Raw genomic sequence first — 22,371 nt, forward strand, 5'->3', positions numbered from 1 at the left:
ACTATCAGGAACCATCAGACTGCTACAGCTTCACAACAGGAAGCTGTAGCCACATGTAGGATGACGTTGATGATTGTAATGTTAGGGTATGATAGTCACATGTTGGTGGGTGGTAGTCACTTGGGACTTGTTAGCCACATTTTGGGAGGTTGTTACACATGTTGGGATGTTGCAGCAACATTTGGGATACCGAAGCCACATGATGGAAGTTAGTAGCCACATGTTGGGAGATGGTTGCTTTAAAAGAAGAAGAAGAAGAGTTGTGACTGTTTTCTACTGATTTTAAATGAATATTCCAAAACTGAACGAAGTCCCAAAAGACTTCCAGTAAAAACAGGTTCTGACATGAAGTGAAAGGGAAAGCCGAGTCGTCTGCAACTCTGGAAATTCCAAGGAAACCAAATGATGATCCAATAAGCTCCGGGACAAGAGTGAAGAAATAAATATCTTTAATAAAAGCACACCGTGAGAAACTGTACATATCTACATCCAGCTCACAATCCAGCAGATCATTCAACACAAACAAACATCAACACAAAGGTTCTGTGTGCAGAACATTACAACTGAAGATGCAGCAGACCAACAGAGATCATATTAAATACTGGTTTACATAAAGTAAACACATTACATGTTAGCAAGCTGAAGCCAAAGCTGTGACTCTCTGACTGTTAAAGGGACAGTTCACTCACTGAAAATTCAGTGATTCAACAAGCAGATGAAAATTTCTGCAAAGATGCTAAAAGTTCATAACAGACTCTAATAAAGGAGATGTTTACTGCAGTTCATGTCATGTTATTATACACTGTAACTGGAGCTGGAGCTCAAAGGAACCAAATTTCACTGCCTTCAGTGTTTCCATCTGCTGTGTTGCTGCTCATGTGACATAAAACCTCTTGAATTTCTTTAATTATACAAAAATGTTCTGATGAGATGTGAAGAAACGATCAGGTACCATCAGGAACCATCAGGAACCATCATGAACCATCAGGAACCATAAGCAACCATCAGAAACCATCAGGAACCATCAGGGACCACCAGGGACCATCAGGGACCATCAGGAACCATCAGGAACAATCAGGAACCATAAGCAACCATCAGAAACCATCAGGGACCATCAGAAATCATCAGGTACTATCAGGAACCATCAGACTGCTGCAGCTTCACAACAGGAAGCTGTAGCCACATGTAGGATGACGTTGATGATTGTAATGTTAGGGTATGGTAGTCACATGTTGGTGGGTGGTAGTCACTTGGGACTTGTTAGCCACATTTTGGGAGGTTGTTACACATGTTGGGATGTTGCAGCAACATTTGGGATACCGAAGCCACATGATGGAAGTTAGTAGCCACATGTTGGGAGATGGTAGCCAAATTTTCAGTACATTGTAGCCACAAGTTGGGTTGTTGTAGCCACATTTTGGATTTTGGTAGCCACATGTAGAGATATCAAGTTTGGGACAATCACATTTTGAAACTTGGTAGTAACATGTTGAGATGTTGAGATGTGGTTGTCACATTTTCAGGACACTGTAGCCAGATGTTGGAACTTTGTTGCCACATGTGAAGAAAGTCACATTTGGGAACTTGGTAACCAAATGTTGGAAGATGGTAGCCTCGTGTCAGGAGGTGGTGGCCTGGCGTTTGTCTCAAGCTGAAGCAGGAGCAGACTGGGGCAGCTGGTAGAAGCCTTTCTTCCTGTATCTCCTCAGGTAGTCGAGGAACAGAGCAGCAGCTGCTAGCCCAGCGGCTACGCAGACAGCTGGGACCACGATGACGCCAAGACGGGGAGGAAGGCTTCTCTCTGCTTTAAAAGAAGAAGAAGAAGAAGAGTTGTGACTGTTTTCTACTGATTTTAAATGAGTATTCCAAAACTGAACGTAGACATTTATATTTGACCACATTCCCTCTCAGACAGAAACAGGACGGTAAACTCTGACTGACCTCTGACGCTGATGCTGAACACTGTGATCTGGTAGCCGAGGTCGTTGGTCACGTTGACCTGGTAAAGCCCCGAGTCTCTGGCAGTGACGTTAACCAATAGGAAGGTGCCATTAGGGGAATATAGCTCTGTCCCATTGGCTAGTTTCTTCAGTACGACAGCTGACGGCGGGAAGCTGATGGCTCGGCAGCAGACGGTGACATTTTGTCCCTCGTGGACCACCGTAGACGGCAGGATGAGGACTGTGGTGTTCCTCGGAGGAGCTGAAGCAGAAGAAACCAGATCAGATTAGCATTAACTGCAGTGATTCTGATGTGAAGGATGGTTTTTGTAAAATAGCTAAATATTCTTTCTCGTCGTGTGTTAGGTGTGGAATAAATACTAAATAATGCTGAATTACCTAAAAAAAACTGAAAGAAGCTGAAACCAGAGAAAATGTGTAATTTTAGATTGAAAAATGATGATAGTTGTCGATTAATTTTCTGTTGATCGACTAATCAATTGTTTATTTATTTATTTCATTAATGTTTGGGACAACTATTTAGCGTTAATCACTGCCACACACCACAACATTTATAGCATAAGCTAATTTGCAAAGACCATCCTTAGTTGGGTCTTTAAAATACATCAAACTCAGCATTAAAACACAAACAATAATACATTAAAACTACCATTAAAAGCAACAACAAGCACCGGATCATTCATGATCGCAGCTCTACTTTAAAGGAGTGAAAAGCTGTTGACCCTCAGTGCAGGTCAGGTGTCTTTCTTTATTATTAGGGTCAGTATTTATCTTCACTGCTTCCCGGTTATCTGCTCCTGCTGAGAACAACAAGCGTTATCTTCTAGACTGTTGACAGCAGGACTCTGAAGGTCAATAAACATTTTCCACAGCAGAGATTTGACTCGTCACAACAGGAAAAAAGCACACGTTACTAATAACATTGACAAGTATCCCCATAAACCATGGCAGTAAAACTGTGAGCCAGCATGTGCTTTACCAGGATCCTGAACTGTAATTCAGCCTTCATTCATTTTATTATTGACACTGTTGCTGCTGTGACGTGTCAAAGTATTTTATGTGAAAAGGTTTATTTCAGTAACGTGAGCTGATCACACTCATTTGTGTTTCATGTGTTTTTCAGTGGAGAATCATAAATGTTTGTATGTGACATTTTGGTACCGACTCAGAATGTCGACCAGCAGGTTTGTTTCCTTCTTTTAATAAACTTTTGCAGCATTTCAGCTTCTTGTTTATTTTAAGGAACTTGTGTTTCCCATAAAAACCACATACTTATGTGAATATGAATATGAATTTTCCGATGAACTGACAGATTAAATGTACTTGATAGGCTGAAAAAATACTTTTTAGGCTAAAATACAGTGACAAGAACAAAACTGAAAACACAACATTTCACAAATGAATTCGTTTTGTTGTTGTGTTTTGCACCTCAGGACCACCGTACAAAATGTGTCAGATATCCACTTGATATGACTAACTCAGACTGCTGAAGCTGAATAGAAGCTTCACACAGACTTTAAATGACTGTGTGGACACACTGTGGATTTTGGCCTCCATCACTTCCATTGAAAGCACATTTGAAGGATCTTTTAATATCCAGTATGAACAGGAGGAATGATTACAGACACCTGACTGCTGGTTTAACACACTGGAAACACTGGGAACACTGGGAACCTGCTTTAAACAGGTCTGTTGGTTTTCCCTCCTTGGATTATTCTGCTGTTTGCTGAATGAACAGACTGAGAGCTTTAAGCGTCTGGCACCACATTAGTCAGCAGTGCTGTCAGCGGTTATTTGTGTCCAGAGCTGCACTCAGCATCATGTGAAGGAATGAGAGGTCGACCTCTGAGATAACAGCCGTCACAACAGAGAAAAAAGACCATCAATGAAAAACAGAAGAAGAAACTGAAGGCTGAAAGAGAACAACTGAAAAGATTTGGAAAGTACAACGGCCTCCCTGCATGTCTTTCATGCTTTTGTTAGAGACTCATTTGTTAATTTAGATATCTAGAGAGGAAATCTGTCCTGCACACATTTACTTTCTGTTCATTCTTCAGTTTTCCTGTTATGTAGTATTTCAGGAGCTCCTGCAGCGGTCAGGGCGTTACAGGAAACTCTCAGCAGGAAGTCGTCTGAATTAATTCTCTGATTTAATCATCAGAAAGTACAATTAACAAGAGAAAGGCCAATAAAAACACCTCAAACCGAAACTAAATAAAAACTAACAATGAAACGTTAGACTAAATAAAAGTAAACTATAAAACCTGAAAGCAAAAGTGTAAACACAGAAAGTCTCTGTGGGTCTAACTGACCTCTGACAGTGATGGGTCTGGTCACCAGTTGGGCTCCGTACTGGTTGGAGGCTTCACAATGGTAGTGGGCAGAGTCTTCCAGCTGGGCGGAGGAGAGTCTGAAGGAGAGTGAGGAGGAGGAGTCGGTCCTCTGAAGCTCCGCCCCCTCTCTCCTCAGCACCAGCGTGGTGGGTGGAGCTCCTTCTGAGCGGCAGGTAATCGTCACCTGCTGACCCTCCATCACCTCCTCACCTGGACTCACTGACATGAAGGTTTTCCTCGGAGCGTCTACAACACAAACAAAAACCTGGATCTGAGTTTTGAGGAAGCCTTTATTTTGAAGGTTTTTCCTTCCACAGAGAGGAAGTGGACTCACAGTGGACCTGCAGAGAGACACTGGTCCTCCTGGACTTCCACACGTCTCCATCCTCCAACAGTAGCTCGGCTCTGCAGGTCAGGGCCTGGTCCTGGTCCTGCTCCACCCGGTGACGCAGGACAGACGAGACGTTCTGTAAGGAACTGGAGAACTGGAACGACTGTGATGTCAGCGTCGTGTTGCCGGACAGCCACCAGACCCTCAGCTGATTGGCTGGAAAGACATTAGTGATGTCACAGCGGAGGACCGCCTCCTGACCCAGCAGGACGGGTTCAGGATTCAGCAGAACCGGATCGGATGGCAGAGCTGCAGAGAATAAAACAGCAGACATGAAAACTGAGAAGAAACATCAGGAGAAGTTAAAGGATCCATTTGTTATGAAGAGAGACTTGAAACTTGGTGGTGCGTTCAAGAACACTCAAATATCTGAAACTCAAATCTGCAGTAAAAGCAGCTGAGACATTTTCCCGCCATGACGTTACTGAAACTGAAGGTTCTGTTCAGATATCAGTCTGACTTTTAAACCTCATGTGGAACAACAAGCAAAGAATCTGAAGATAGAAATGTTGTTTTATAACAGAATAATATAATGTGTATATAGTCACAGTACTGGATAAACTGGACAGACTGAGACCTGCTCAGACTTCTCTCCTCCTCCCACAGACTGACTCAGACTTCAGATTAATTCAAAAGCAGCAAATCTCATTTATGAGCAGAAGTTTTTTCTTTCATATTAAATTTTTTGGGATCAGAGTCATCAGACAGGAGGAAGCAGAGTCCAGCTCCTTCATCTTTCTGTAAATCACCTGATGATTAAACCAGTAATGTAGGAGAAAAGATCGAAAATGTTTTATGTGTTGTAAATGAAGTATTTATGTGTATGTCTGTGTGCAAACTGTAGATACTTCAGATAATAAAGTATTTTCTATAAGAACTGGCAGCTCTCAGCTCTCCATGACTCTACGTTATATGATTAAAAAGGCTCTTGAAGAGAATCGTTGTGGATATGAAAGTCTGAATGTGGAACTCGACTTCTCTCCTGTTGTGTAATTGTCTGTGATTTAAGCGTCTGGGTTCTTTGAACAGCATCGTGCTTGTGTTTACTGAAACATTCGGGTAAAGTGCTTCTTATCTGAGAGGCTTTTTCCTGCTCAGAGTGAGTGAGAGCTGAGTCAGAGTGGAGCTGGGGGAGGATTCGCTCTCTCTCAGCGGGGGGGTGTTCGAGGGGGGGGAACGGTATGTTCGGAAGGATTTTTGGCGTCTTTCTTCTGTCGTATCACTTCCTGTCTGTCCTCCTCAGCTCGGATTAAAGACAGATCTCTGTGAGGAAACTGGAGAACACTGAAATAACAGGGTGACCTTTGACCTCTCCACTTTCACTAACAAGACAGAATCTGTCCAAACAAGCAGCAGCTCTGGCTGAAGTCCAGGACCAGGACAGACTGAGAGCTGCTCAGACTTATCTCCTCCTCCCACAGATTGACTCAGACTTCAGATTGATTCAAAAGTAGCAAATCTCATTTATGAGCAGAAATTTTTTCTTTCATATTAATTTCTTTGGGATCAGAGTCATCAGACAAGAGGAAGCAGAGTCCAGCTCCTTCAGATTTATCGCACATCTTTCTGTGAATCACCTGATTAAACCAAGTCCAGTAGTGTAGGAGAAAAGATAGAAAATTAAAAAGAAAGAAAATACAAAGTAAGATCAGAGAAAACGCTCTGAGAGTTTAAGGAGAGATTTCAAAAGATGCCTCTGACTCAGTAAATGAAGGATGTATTAAAAATATTTGACTGGATTCTTGTTTCATAATGAAAACGAGGTTGCGGAGCAGTAAAAGCATCTGACTACAAACCATCATTTCAAGAAAATACTGAGATTGTTATAAAGACAAAACTTCCTCTGTGAACAGGATCAAACTCATCTCTTCCTACAACTCATTCACCTGCTGCTGTCAGTCCTGAAATAAAGCAAGAAGCTCCTTGATACTGTAGTTCACACTAACTGATAAAAAGCCGTCACTCGTTCTGTGATTGGTTCCCTCTGAAGACGCCTTCAGAGTGTCTGAAAGAGAAACACTTGACTTGTACGAACAGATTCCTTCTTAAATGCACGTACAAGTGGTTTAAGAACATTTGTGGCGTTCATCAGTGTTCTCGTACTTAGAATTTTTCTCTGACATATGAACAAACTTTGAGTTGAGAGCGGTCGTCCGAGTCCTGAACAGATCGTCTCTGCCTTTATTCACAGAGCAGAAACAGTTGTTTAAATGACAACAGCTGCAGTAAACAGCTGCAGATGTTTGTGTCAGCAGTAAACAACAGCCTCAGTGTTTCTGTGCAGCATCGTGTTGTGTTGCAGCTGACAGTAAAAGATATGTCATATCTTTGTAACGTCACATGACACCTCTCATATGCTTTAGAAAGATGCTTTTTAGCCTCTAACTTCATGTCAAAGCGTTTCCTCTTTATTTCTGTCACAGTGCAGCTGCTCTGATGACACGTTGTTGTGTTTCTGAAAGCAGTACGTGAAGCTCTACTGAGTTTTAAGACTTTGGGAACATTTCTGTGAATGAAACTCGTCCACAAACGGAGCAGAACAGGAGCCTTAAATGGACGTTTTAGGGGCGTCAATGATACTGATGATGAAACATCATAAACAGGTGACCTTCATCAGGCTGAAACCAGAGATTTACACACAGTTCATGATGTTTCTATATACCTGCTGTTCTACTGGGACAAATAAAGTTATAGAATTAAACTGAAGACAGAAACAACAGCAGAAGTTTTTGGGGAGCTCAGCGTTTATCGAGTGTTTCTCTGAATGAGACTCGTGTTGGCAGAGTGATGAAGATGTTTGTGTGTTTGTTTGGTCTCTGAGGACATTATCAATGATGTCATGAAGAGCTGGTCTCAGGTGTGACTCACAGTAGACGTGGACCTCGGTGGTTCCAGTCCTGAGGACGGAGTCACACTCAGCCTCACAGCTGTATCCTCCGCCGTGCTGCAGATCCAGGTTCGGCAGCACGAGCTGGGACACTCCGTCCTGCTGCTGCGTCCTCTGGAGGACCGTCTGGTCCCAGTCCCGGCCCTGGTCCGTCCTCCTCCAGGTGATGGTGGGGGGGCGGAGACATCCGGAGGCTCGGCAGGTCAGAACCAGATCTGAACCCCGCTCTGCTGCTGAGACCGGAGGACTCAGCTGCACCTGCAGAGGATGAGCTGAAGAGCAACAGCAGCAGTCATCAATACTGAGATATAAGAGTTGGAATTATTCTTATTTATTGATTGATTAGGACAGTTTGAAACATTAAAGATGCACCAGAATTAGCTTGAAGCTAATTTGCATCTGTAGTCCCCAACAAAAAACATACAACAGAACAACAACAAACAAAATACAGGTAGGTAAAGCTGACTGTCTAAATCCAGTGTGATGATCGTATCCAATCACTTATTGATCAGGTTCTTTGATCCTTCTTTAGGAACAAAACAGTCTGAAACACACGAGGAGAAGTTGGTGGATTCATCTCCATCTGCTAACATGTATATATAATATATAATATATAATAAATAATATAACAGACTGCAGATTCATACCAGCTTGTTCTGTTTTTACAACCATCACACATTGATCACTCAGATCTCCCTGATATAAGACATCAGTTTCACTGATACCAATTGATTTTTAAATGCATTGACTTTAACGATCCTTATTGTTTAAAACAAATTTTTGTTAATTACACGTCAAATGATTCACTAGACGCTCTGATCAGATCCTCTTATTAGAATAAATTGTAAATATCAAAGTGTTTCGTTCTCGTATCTTAAAACAAACGACGTGTTTTCAGTGATTCTCTTTATGCTTCTGACGTCTCGTCTGCGGTTGAAACAGTTTTATTTGTCATTGTTGTGTTTTTTACTGTTTTGTTTTTATTTGTTTTGTGAGTGTTTGAGATGAGAATATATATATATATATAATTTATCATATGATATGGTATAGTTTCAGAAACATGAGGCCTAGTCTCTCCATGTTATTATTGTGCAGTCGAGTCCACTCTGCTGTCGTTAGAGACTCAGTTTAGATATCTGGAGGAAAAATCTGTCCTGCACACATTCACTTTCTCTTCATTCTTCAGTTTTCCTGGCGTGTAATATTTCAGGAGCTCCTGCGGTGATCAGAGAGTTGCGGGAAACTCTCAACAGGATGTCCTCTGAGTAACGTCTCTGATTTAATCAAAACATCGGAAACACAACAGACAACAAAAGGCCAATGAAAACACCTCAAAGTGAAACTAAATAAGAACTGAAAAGTGGAAACAAGTGAAAGTGACACACAGAAATATCAGGCCAGATTCTGCTATTTAGTCTGTCAATTGCATGAAATTGACAAAAAAGAAGTTCAGCTAAGTTCATTAAGCAGATTGACATCACCTGGACTCCTTCATCCTTCAACTCTACTAAGTTCTGCCCTAAGCGGGGCTCGAACTCACAACCTTTGGATCTTAAAGGAGTTGAGAAGTGACATGAGCTTAAACCACTGGACTACTACTTTGTAAAATTGGAAATGATGTATTTAACAAGAGTAGCAATCCACATTTTAGGTAATAATGTTGATGTAAACTAAAGGGGAATTGACTTACGATACATGATAGAGATGGAAAGCAACTTTGTACATGAGAGCAATATTATGAGGAGCACTGCAGTGAGCAGGTATTAAACACACAACCTTGACATCAAAGGGGTAGCTGATCATGAGAGCAGTGTTCTAAACCACTGAGCCAACAGACATTCCCAGTAATGAGAGGAAAAAATCTCCATTTTGATGAGGAAAATGTATTTGTCTCAAACTAGAGCTTGAAGCCCAGAGATTTGTACATCATTAGTGAAAGCAAGACTAGTTTAACATGAGAATGAATGATATGTGTAAAAAGTGTTTGAAGGAAGAGAGAATCTGTAAGTTTAAGAAACTGCAGTGAGAGGAGACACACATCCTGCAGACTGTATTGCAGTCAATGAGAACATGACAGCGACTCTATCAATTACGGTTCAGATCTCAAAAACTATAAGTCCTATGTGAAATGTATTTACATTGTGAGAGAGAGGAGGTTTGTGGCAACATACTGAGGCAAGATATGTGCTTGAGGAGTTAAAATTAAGGAAGTGATAGCTGTTCAGAAAAACATTTCTGGTCTAAAATTATCTGTGCTCTCCACTGTGCCTGATCACATGACACACTGCTGAGTCTGCAAAACCCCTGACTTTGGGCTTAAATTGCTGAAAAAGTACAAAAGATATCACTATACAATCTGATAACTGAACATTTTACAGTTTGAATGGCGTCTGTATGATAAGGGACTTCCGAGCAGTTGAGTGTCAAAGTGACCAAGGTTCCAACTCAGTTGGACGGTTCGTCCCACAGACTGCCATTATAAGTTTTAATGTTTTAAAAAATTATATAAAATCGCTGAAACATGTTACATTTCGGAAAAATACAAGCACACATCTGCTGAATGAGTTGCATAGACTGATGTTTGAATGGTTTTTATAGCACAAAGTATGCAGCAGTTGAAACGCGGCAAAAAACGTACGGAAGACGGAATAAGAATAAAGACTGAGAAGAACAATGTGTGATTACTTCCAGCAATCACACAATAAACTATAAAACCTGAAAGCAAAAGTGTAAACATAGAAAATCTCTGTGGGTCTAACTGACCTCTGACAGTGATGGGTCTGGTCACCAGTTGGACTCCGTACTGGTTGGAGGCTTCACACTGGTAGTTGGTGGAGTCTTCCAGCTGGGCGGAGGAGAGGCTGAAGGAGAGCGAGGAGGAGGGGTCGGTCCTCTGAAGCTCCACCCCCTCTCTCCTCAGCACCAGCGTGGTGGGTGGAGCTCCGTCTGAGCGGCAGGTAATCGTCACCTGCTGACCCTCCACCACCTCCTCACCTGGACTCACTGACATGGAGGTGTTGGTGGGCGGAGCTGTGGGAGCGACGGACAAACACAACAAAACGTTTAACTGTTGTTTATTTCTGCTGTTATATTTATATATATATTTACTTAATAAAATGTACAAAACACCAGAGAGACAATAAGGACAATAAGACACCGTCAGGACTGTGGTTTGGTGCCTTGCTCAGTGGTCCTGTGGCAGCGACTGCAGAGATTGTAAATGAAACAGGAGCTTCACTCTCACCATGAACGGTGACCTCCAGCGTGGCGGTCTGGTTTCCCTCTGTGTTTGCTGCCTTGCAGTCGTACCAGCCGGCCTGCGACGGACTCACCGCCGTCAGGACGAGTTTTGGGCCTTGACCCCGCGTCAGAGACCTTCCGTCTGCCGTCCTGAAGCTCCAGGTGACGAGCGGCTCCGGGTTTCCCTCCGCTGAACAGTTGAGAGTGAGCGTCGAGCCGGCCATCACCGTCACAGAGTCTGATATCGCCGTGACAACAGGAGCATCTGCAGAGGATGATGATGATGATGATGATACAATTATATACAGACACCAACTCATCAAGAACATTTTCAGATTTTTTGCCAAAATTTCTGACTTTTTTCTGTGACGTTTGTTCGAGAGCGAAATGCCAAACAAAAATTTTAATGATTCCATGTTAACAACCATCTTGACCTCACATGATATAATTGATGATATTTTTGGGTGTTTTACTTTTTTGCTGTTTGGATAAAATATTTGAGGATGTCACCTTATAATCTGGGAAACTGTCCCTGTTTCCTGATGTTTTAACGATTAATTGATTAATCCAGAAAATGTCCCAGTCGGGTTCAACAAACTCTCTGATCAAACAAACTAAATCTCTGGTTTCAGTCTGATTATGTGTCGACTTTACTTCAGACCTGCAGACTGAGACTCGCTGATCTATCTAAAATGGGATCAGATTATATGGACTCATCAGCTGGTTTTGTGTTAATGTTTTTATGTTGTTGAGTCTGGTTGTTCCAGATGTGCACATATAAACACTTTATATGGACTGTAGGAACTGATGCTACTGCACTACATCTCAGAGGGAAATACTGTACTTTCTACTCCACTCTTCATAAAGATCTTCTTCATTTGGTGTTGTGATGATGATGATGATGATGATGATGATGATGGAGAGTGCTGTCTAACATGTCAGCTGGGTTGAGATCTGGTGACTGTGAAGGTCATAACATGTGATTCACATCATTTAATCCTCATCAAACCATCCTGGAAGAGACCACTCCCATCAGGATAGACATGTTTCATCACAGGATAAAGCTGATCACTCACAACTACTTTGTATTGATTAGCAGTGACCCTTCCCTCTAAGGGCACAAGTGGACCCAAACCATGCCAGCATAACAGAGCCCCCAGACCCCCTCACTGTAGGGGTCCAGCATTCAGACCTGGACCAGACCCCCTCACTGTAGGGGTCCAGCATTCAGACCTGGACCAGTTCTCTTGGTGGCGAATCAGGTGAAGGACTCATCTGATCATATCAGTGTGTTCCACGTCTCTGTAGACCAGAACCTGGACGGATTTTGTATATTCATCTTTGTAATGATACTATAATATCTCTCTATGTAAATATATTCTAGCGGACAGTCTGATCACGTCATCACATGACCCTGTTTACTGATGTCTATCCCGCAGATCTAAACGCAGACGTCACTTCAGTCACTGTTCTTATTGACAGACGAGCCAGCTGAGCGTCTTTGTGACTGAAGCTGCTGCCGTCCGCCCCAACAATCAACCCTCGTTCAGCCGCTCACATCTTTTCCTCTCGTCGCCTCGATACCAGATCAGAATCAGCTGGATGTTTATACAAGTCACAGAGCATCACTGGATGTTCATGACTTCATTACTGGAGCAGCGCAGCTGTGTGGAAACATCTTCTACTCTCATTTATTCAGGTTTTTCCTTTAATCTGTCACCGTCTGCATATTAAGCTTATAAATAGAAGAAAGAGTTATAGATTAAACCAGCAGTTCCCAAACTGTTTGTCTTGTATCTCCTGTGTGTAGCTGAGGCTCTTTGTCATGTTATAGATGTTTGAGATGTTGAGCAGTTCCACCAAATAAATAACCGTCTGATGCCCAAAGAGGTCAAACTTCCCAATATTTCACAAAAAAAAAAATTTACAGAAAACTTAAAAATTAATCCGACTTTGTTTTTTCTTCTTTCCTCTCAGTTGGTTTCATGAATCCGTCACAGCGACGCCTTTCTGCAAAACCAGTAACTTTTACTGCTATTAGTAAATTTAGCTGCTAAAACAAACTGTTTGTACTTTTACTTGTAATGGATTATTTCCAGACTCACAGAGCAGGTTCAGGGGGACGCTGGTCTCTTTGGTCTGGTCCTCAGGAGGTAGGTCCAGGCCCAGCGAGGCCCTGCAGGTGATGTTGGCTCCTGAGTCGGCTTTCAGAGGCCTGAATGTGTACATAGACTTGAACGAGCTGGAGTCAGACTCGTTCGTGTCGTCTTGCAGGACGGCGTCTCCTCGCAGCCAGCTGAGGGTCAGCAGGTCGGGGGGGTGAATATCAGGCACCTGGCAGCTCAGGGTCGACTCCGTCCCCAGCCTCAGGCGGTCCTGACCTTCGATCACCGGGGCTGATGGGAAAGCTGGACGCCACAGAGACACAGAGACATGCAGTGATTGGTCCAAAGGTCTTTCAGGTGTGTTTCAGGTGTGTTTCAGGTGTGTTTCAGGTGTGTTTCAGGTGTTTTAGGTGTGTTTCAGGTGTGTTTTTTTCAGGTGTGTTTCAGGTGTTTTAGGTGTGTTTTAGGTGTGTCTCAGATGTTTTATGTGTTTCAGGTGTGTTTCAGGTGTTTTAGGTGTTTTTTAGGTGTGTTTTAGATGTTTCATGTGTGTTTCAGGTGTTTTAGGTGTTTTAGGTGTTTTAGGTGTGCGTATGAACTTACAGTAAACCTGTATGAACCTTCTGATCTGTTTCTGTTCGTCTCTTCCACAGTAGACTTTACACAGCAGATTTCCGCCATGTTCTTTCATCACAGGGTCAAAGGTCACCACAGAGTGCGAACTGTTGGTGGTGATGGTGGCGGTGAGCGGTCGGTCCTCAAGCAGAGTCCAGGTGATGTGTGGTATCGTGGAACAGTCGTGAACCGCACAGACCAGCTGCTCACGCTCACCCAGCCTGAACACAGTCCTTCTGGGAAAAATCTCAACACGTAGAGCCTGAACGCAACACGATGACATCAGCAGAGCTGTGGAGATAAACAACAACAACAACAAGACTGAGACTGCAGTAAACAACAACAACAACAGACGGAGGAGGGAAGTATTGACGACACGCTGCAAATAAATCTAGAATATTACAGAAAACTCAGATCTGTTTTGATCTGATTATTTTATTTAGCAAGAATCAATCAGACTGATCAGATTAATGATCAATGATACTCAAACCAGCAGCTGCTGATTCTGACAGTTCTGTTGTTTATTAATAATCATCATCATCATAACAACAACAACAAAAATCATAATAATGACAGAAAACACTTAACAGTGTTTCCCCTATAATAGTACAGGCCTGGCAGGCTGCTGGCCAATGAGAACCCCCGCCAGGACAACGAGAACCCCAACCAGGACAACGAGAACCCCCGCCAGGACAACGAGAACCCCAACCAGGACAACGAGAACCCCAACCAGGACAACAAGAACCCCAACCAGGACAACGAGAACCCCAACCAGGACAACGAGAACCCCCGCCAGGACAACAAGAACCCCCGCCAGGACAACGAGAACCCCAACCAGGACAACAAGAACCCCCGCCAGGACGAGAACCCCAACCAGGACAACGAGAACCCCCGCCAGGACAACGAGAACCCCAACCAGGACAACGAGAACCCCCGTCAGGACAGCGAGAACCCCAACCAGGACAATGAGAACCTCCGTCAGGACAGCGAGAACCCCCGCCAGGACAACGAGAACCCCCGCCAGGACAGCGAGAACCCCCGTCAGGACAACAAGAACCCCCGCCAGGACAACGAGAACCCCCGCCAGGACAACGAGAACCCCCGCCAGGACAACAAGAACCCCCGCCAGGACAACGAGAACCTCCGCCAGGACAGCGAGAACCCCCGCCAGGACAACGAGAACCTCCGCCAGGACAACGAGAACCCCCGTCAGGACAACAAGAACCCCCGCCAGGACAACAAGAACCCCCGCCAGGACAACGAGAACCTCCGCCAGGACGGCGAGAACCCCCGTCACGACAACAAGAACCCCCGTCAGGACAGAAAACACTTAACAGTGTTTCCCCTATAATAGTACAGGCCTGGCGGGCCGCTGGCCAATGAGAACCCCCGCCAGGACAACGAGAACTCCTGCCAGGCCGACGAGAACCTGCGCCAGGACAACGAGAACCCCAACCAGGACAACGAGAACCCCCGCCAGGACAACGAGAACCCCAACCAGGACAACGAGAACCCCCGTCAGGACAACAAGAACCCCCGTCAGGACAGCGAGAACCCCAACCAGGACAATGAGAACCTCCGCCAAGACAACAAGAACCTCCGCCAGGACAGCGAGAACCCCCGTCAGGACGGCGAGAACCCCCGCCAGGACAACGAGAACCCCCGCCAGGACAGCGAGAACCCCTGCCAGGACAACGAGAACCCCCGTCAGGACAGAAAACACTTAACAGTGTTTCCCCTATAATAGTACAGGCCTGGCAGGCCGCTGGCCAATGAGAACCCCCGCCAGGACAACGAGAACCCCTGCCAGGACAACGAGAACCCCCGTCAGGACAGAAAACACTTAACAGTGTTTCCCCTATAATAGTACAGGCCTGGCGGGCCGCTGGCCAATGAGAACCCCCGCCAGGACAACAAGAACCCCCGCCAGGACAGCGAGAACCCCCGCCAGGACAACGAGAACCCCCGCCAGGACAGCGAGAACCCCAACCAGGACAACGTGAACCCCAACCAGGACGACGAGAACCTCCGTCAGGCCAACCAGAACCCCCATCAGGACGACGAGAACCCCCGCCAGGCCGACGAGAACCCCCATCAGGCCAGAAAATATTTTTTTAAATGCCAAAATAACCTAAATAATCAAATATCCATTCATTCAGAAATAAATGGCGTTTGAAAACGCACTAAACCTCGGGGAAACACTGCTTAAAAACACAATAAAAATCAACAACAAATCAAATGTTCTGAAACAATAACAAACACTTCAAGGAGGAAGAGTAGGAGGAGGAGGAGGAGGAAGAGGAGGAAGAGGAGCATCTTGCTGAATCAAAGCCCGGTATTTCATAGGGGCCAAACTTTTTATACATTTTCAAACACCCTACGAGGCGTCCTATTGGATAATTACATCATCTGTCACATGTATTGTTACCTGTTTGCGGCGCCATCTTGTGGTTAAATCAAAACAAATGAATCCAGCCAAGAGAACAAACAACAAATCAAATTCCAGTTTCATTTCCAACCAATTGTATCAAAGTTAAATAATAACAGTTAAACAGGTTCTTCAAACATGGTTTAACTAATTCAGGCTAACATGCTAACATGCTAACATGCTAACGTGCTGCTATCAGGCTAAAATAATCCTGTTAACTCTCCTGCAGCTAATTTGGTTCTTTGAAGGCAGTTTGAGGATTGATTATTTATCCTGGATGAAGTTATTTTGTATAAACCATGATCAGCATTCATATGATTGGCTGAATGCTGATCATGTGACTGCCGTTAAATGAGGTTAGTGTGTTGGGAATCCTCCCAGCATACACTGGGGCAACAGATTCATGGACAGAAGTCTGATTTTCTGTGTTCCTGCTGTTATTTTGTTCTACATTCAGCTCTACAATGTTTCCTCACTTTCATCACACACAATGAAACCTTTTAAACACTTAAAGTACGTTTAACTGTTTAAACGACCTTCAGCAAAGTGAGTTCTGCAGTTCATTATTAATAAGTTTTAAATTAAACGTCTGTAGGTCCTTTAACAGTCAGAATCTTTTTTTCAGGTTGCATTACTGCTGAACTCTTTACTGCAGGTTGTGTTACTGCATGAACAGCGAGCAGGTTTGAGGTTAACTGGGACTTCAGGGCGAATTCTCTCTAAAGAATCTAACAGATCTGCAGCTCTTTCAATCTGACAAAAGGTGAAAAACAAACAGTAAGAAATAAAATCCAGAGTTTCTCAGCCTGACATATTTATAATCATTACAAACTAAATGAGAAGGTTGTGAAATACAGACTCTGTCCTGTGCTGAAAGAATGTAAAAACACATTTTTTTTATACATAAACAGTCTTTTTGTTTTGTTTTAATAAAGATCAGGTTTGTCTGATTATTATTATATAATGAGTCCAGCATGCAGCACATGTTCACGATGACAACATGACAGCAGAACATGTGAAGACCATCAGACTGAAACCTTCACATGTTTACATGTCTGATCAATAACAGTAATAATAATAATAATAATAATAATAATAATAATAATAATAATAATAATAATAATAATAATAATAATAATCTTACCTGCGAGCAGCTGAATAAACGTCCTGCAGACAGACGGTAGAGACATTTTCAGCCCTCAGAGGATTAAACGAATGAAAGATGAATAAATGAAGGATGAATAAATGAAGGATGAATAAATGAAGGATGAATAAAGGTCACAGCAGCGTTTTCTTTGTTTCTTTGTGTTTCAGTCTTTCAAGCAGAAAATCAGCTCGACACCAAAAACTGAGCCTGTGAATCCTCTGAAAGCAAAATGCCTCCTGATCTGTAACTGCTGGTCTGTCTCTCTTTATGTCTCTCTCTCTCTCTCTGTTTCTCTTTATGTCTCTCTCTCTCTCTCTGTTTATCTTTATGTCTCTCTCTCTCTCTCTCTCTGTCTCTCTTTATGTCTCTCTCTCTCTCTCTCTGTTTCTCTTTATGTCTCTCTCTCTGTGTGTCAGTCTGCAGACCACAGCGCCCTCTGCAGGACAGACACAACACCTCAGCAGGGGTTTGAGACTGCACTGTAAAACTCTTTCTTACTTTCTCTTTCATTCTTTATCATTTTCCATCTTCCTCTTTCATCATTTTTCTCTTTCGTTTCAGCTCCACACTGAAGGATCCTTTAAATCACATTAAACAACATTTAATGGAGCAGAAACATTTTCACATTTGGTCATTGGAGACTCAAAGAGCCGCAGTGCAAAGAAAAAGATTGTTAGACATCATGTTCTGTTGTTTGTTTTATATATATAATTATTAAAGAAAGAAACACTGAAAGTAGACAAGTGCAGAAGAAATATCATAAAAACAGAAACTAAAGATGAAAAGTTATAAGAATTAAAAGCAGAAAGACATCTGGAAACCACTGGTTTCATCTTTAACAATGTGTTGTATTTTAAAAGCTTGTGTCAAATCTTCATCTGAAAAGTAACTAAAGCTGTCAAATAAATGTAGTGGAGTAGAAAGTACAATATTTCCCTCTGAAATGTAGAAAGTAGCATCACATGGAAATACTCAAGTAAAGTACAAGTACCTCTATACTGTACCTGAGTGCAGTACTTAATTACTTTCCACCACTGATGATGAGTGAACGTGAGTTGTGGGTAAAAAACATTTGAACAGATCAGAAGACCTGAAAACAGCCTGACAGTCTACAGCTAACATGCTAACAGTTAGCTGTTAGCATGTTCTTCAGGTTTCTGAATCTTTGACCTCTGATTGGTTGTTTGTTTGATGGATTGATTGATTGATTAGTCTACAGAGTGTGTGATAACAGACTGAGTGACTCACAGTCTCTGTAAACTGTTATTGATCCTGATCTTATTGATCAGCTTGATGATGACATGATGACTCAGTGTCGGGTCACTGTGAGGTCAGACGCTGCCGATGGCGTGGAGTCACATGACCACCTTCACTGACAGATACAAACCGACTCCGACATCTCAGCCTGTGTGTGTTTTACCTGACGTTTCTCCTGACGACCTCAGATCTGCTGAATTTAAATACGTCTGTTCTTGAACCTGTTTAAAGGACGACTTCCCAGTGTTCCCAGTGTTTCCAGTGTGTTAAACCAGCAGTCAGGTGTCTGTAATCATTCCTCCTGTTCATACTGGATATTAAAGATCCTTCAAATGTGCTTTCAATGGAAGTGATGGAGGATAAAATCCACAGTGTGTCCACACAGTCATTTAAAAGTCTGTGTGAAGCTTCTATTCAGCTTCAGCAGTCTGAGTTAGTCATATCAAGTGGATATCTGACACATTTACAGTCTTTTTAGCATCAAATTCCCTCTTTGTGTTTCCTCGGACAGTGTTTCCCTGTTGAGCTGCAGGTGGAAGTATAGTAACAAAAAGAGGAACTTTGGCACTAAAAAGACTGTAACGTTGAAAGATATCTACTTGATTTGACTCATTTGGACGCTGAAGCTTCATATTAGCTTCAGACTGTGGATTTTGTCCTCCATCACTTCCATTGTAAGGTCATTATGAAGGGATCTTCTAATGGTCAGTATGAACAGGAGGAATGATTACAGCAAGAAACACACTGACTGTTGGTTTAATGACACACTTGATAAACTGTGAACTCGTACTTTAATCGTCCACATGCTCGTTCTGTTTTTATGATTTTATCCAAATGTTATTTATTTTATTCCAACATCTAGTATTTAGTATACTTAAGAATAAAACCCCTTCTAGAGAGTTACAGAAATAAAAGTATAGATGCAAACATCCATGAAGTCACACAAACATTGATGCCATTGATGTCTGGGGTGCAGACACCCTCTCTATGTTTAAGAGTCGGCTTAAAACTTTCCTTTTTGATAAAGCTTATAGTTAGGGCCGACCAGGCTCGCCTTGGATCAGCCCTTAGTTATGCTGCTATAGGCCTAGACTGCTGGGGGACTTCCCATGATGCACTGAGCTCCTCTCTCCTCCTCCTCCTCTCCATCTGTATGCATTCATGTAACATCAATGCATGTCACTAACTTTGCTTCTTCCCCTGAGTTTTTTTGTGCTTTCTCATCTCACAGGAAACCCTGGGTTCTGGGCCAAGCCTTCGCGGTCCTGTTGGCGTCCTTCCCTGACTGCTGCTGTGTCATTGTTGTTATGATTGTTGTTATGATTGTTGCTATCCTGTCTCCCCCCCCCCCACCCCCCCTCTTTCTTTCTCTTTCTCAACCCAACCAGTCAAAGCAGATGGCCGCCCACGGTTCTCAGCCTTTAAGTGTTTCTGCTGACTGGTTTACGGTAGATTGTAGACTCAGTAATACTGTTGTTTCCCTTGTAAAGTGTCAGATCTCAGAAATGAACAAAGGTTTCATGCTGTTCCATAGTGAAAGATAGTTAGTAGTAGAATTTATATATTTCAAAAAGTCAAACAGCTCCTCCGCCTCCTCCACAGACATCGTTCATACTCTGTATAACTGATTTATTCTTATAATGTTTAAAGTTTTGTGACTTTATAGATCAGATTCCTGTTTTTCATAGTTTCTTTAATCTCGTTGGATTATATTTCAGCTCTGATGTTGACAAAGATAACTTTCTGTTATATTACAGTTCAAACAACGTTAACCTCTCGTTTCATCACCTTCATCAGAAACAACCACAGACGACATGAAGAAACTTTCAGCCAAACTTCTTGATATGAAGTCATGATGTTCTTGTTCTTTATGTTGCTGTTAGTGCAGCAAACATCAGTCTGTATATAAACACTGTTACGCCCTCTCTGCCCAGTCTGCCCAGTCTGCCCAGTCTGCTGTCTGTTGTTCCTGCAGGTACTGCAGGTGAGTGAGGCAGCAGCATCAGGAACACCTGGAGCTCTGGGTGCCTCTTCAAGAACCCTTTGTAGTGCAGCTGCTGGTCTCCTCCCTGAGACTCCTTTTGGCTTCTGGGTTGATATTTGACTTGTTTTTTTGCACCATACATCACTACATTCACACTGTTCCAGTCATGCTCTCACCTACACGACTGACCTCACTGACTACACACGCCATCGTTAGGTCGGGTTCTAGGTTACTTTCTTTTATTTAAATAAATTGGTTATTAATTGGCTGTGTTGTGTGCGTCTCCCTTCTTTGTCATGACTGTGCGGCCTGGTTCATGACAACACACACACACACACACACACACACACACACACACACACACACATATATATAAATAATAAAACAACGAAACAAAGTGTGAGAAGAATTATTATTTTATTATATTTGTTGTTATTGCTCAGACAGAAACGTTCCGTCAGTTACAAGAAAATAATCTACAAGTTATTTTCTAACTTTTCCTTCAATAAAAGACTCAGTGAGACGTTAAATACACAAACAACAAATCAACAAGTTCATGAACATATTGATCACCTGGACGGCCCTCTGATGATGCGTCTGAGGACAGAAACATTCAAACATGTTTAAGGCACTTCAGAGCACGTATGTTACTATGATACACGTGTTTATTCAAACATACATTCATTAAACTGCAGGAAGCCGCTCGACGTCTGCTGAAATATTTCAGTTTGATTTCTTCTGTTGGAGCAAAATAATGATTGATTCTGGTCCCTGCAGCTGTGATTGGTCTGTAAAAGCTCTGTGACACGTATGTGACACGTATGTGACACGTATGTGACATTATGACACATGTAATGTTACATACATGTCACATACGTGTCACATACGTGTCATAATGTCACATACATGTCACATACATGTCATACGTGTCATAATGTCACATACATGTCACATACATGTCATACGTGTCATAATGTCACATACATGTCACATACATGTCACATACGTGTCATAATGTCACATACGTGTCACATACATGTCACATACGTGGCACATACGTGTCATAATGTCACATACATGTCACATACGTGTCATAATGTCACATACGTGTCACATACATGTCACATACGTGGCACATACGTGTCATAATGTCACATACGTGTCACATACATGTCACATACATGTTATAATATCACATACATGTCACATACGTGTCATAATGTCACATACGTGTCACATACATGTCACATACGTGGCACATACGTGTCATAATGTCACATACATGTCACATACATGTCACATACATGTTATAATATCACATACATGTCACATACGTGTCATAATGTCACATACGTGTCACATACATGTCACATACGTGGCACATACGTGTCATAATGTCACATACGTGTCACATACATGTCACATACGTGGCACATACGTGTCATAATGTCACATACGTGTCACATACATGTAACATACATGTCATAATGTCACATACGTGTCACATACGTGTCATAATGTCACATACGTGTCACATACGTGGCACATACGTGTCATAATGTCACATACATGTCACATACATGTAACATACATGTCATAATGTCACATACGTGTCACATACGTGTCACATACGTGTCACATACGTGTCATAATGTCACATACGTGTCACATACGTGTCACATACGTGTCATAATGTCATACGTGTCACATACGTGTCACATACGTGTCACATACGTGTCACATACGTGTCATAATGTCATACATGTTACATACGTGTCACATACATGTCATAATGTCACATACATGTCATAATGTCATACATGTTACATACGTGTCACATACATGTCGCATACATGTCACATACGTGTCATAATGTCACATACATGTTACATACATGTCATAATGTCACATACATGTCATAATGTCATACATGTTACATACGTGTCACATACATGTCGCATACATGTCACATACGTGTCATAATGTCACATACATGTCACATACATGTCATAATGTCACATAC

General features: G+C 42.5%; 1 protein-coding gene across 3 annotated transcripts; it reads right to left on the minus strand.

Annotated features, from left to right (window-relative positions):
- Positions 1-432: 432 nt before the first annotated feature.
- vcam1b (vascular cell adhesion molecule 1b) lies at positions 433-17,402 on the minus strand. 3 transcript variants are annotated; one of them, XM_044362183.1, is made up of 10 exons: positions 17,105-17,402; positions 13,521-13,823; positions 12,918-13,220; positions 10,817-11,077; positions 10,336-10,602; positions 7,554-7,844; positions 4,629-4,934; positions 4,274-4,540; positions 1,942-2,202; positions 433-1,801 (listed from the first exon to the last, which is right to left on the minus strand). In XM_044362183.1, exons 1-10 carry the CDS (start codon positions 17,148-17,150, stop codon positions 1,647-1,649), a joined length of 2,460 nt encoding a protein of 819 aa, XP_044218118.1. In that variant the 5' UTR covers positions 17,151-17,402; the 3' UTR covers positions 433-1,646. The 3 variants fall into 3 exon arrangements, with proteins under 3 accessions (XP_044218118.1, XP_044218117.1, XP_044218119.1); XM_044362182.1 differs by having other exon boundaries at positions 433-1,804; positions 17,105-17,401; XM_044362184.1 differs by lacking the exon at positions 17,105-17,402 and adding an exon at positions 15,961-16,134 and having other exon boundaries at positions 433-1,804.
- Between the last annotated feature and the right edge of the window lie 4,969 nt (positions 17,403-22,371).

The sequence above is a fragment of the Thunnus albacares genome, chromosome 9, assembly GCF_914725855.1.
Source record: "Thunnus albacares chromosome 9, fThuAlb1.1, whole genome shotgun sequence".
NCBI lineage: Eukaryota > Metazoa > Chordata > Actinopteri > Scombriformes > Scombridae > Thunnus > Thunnus albacares.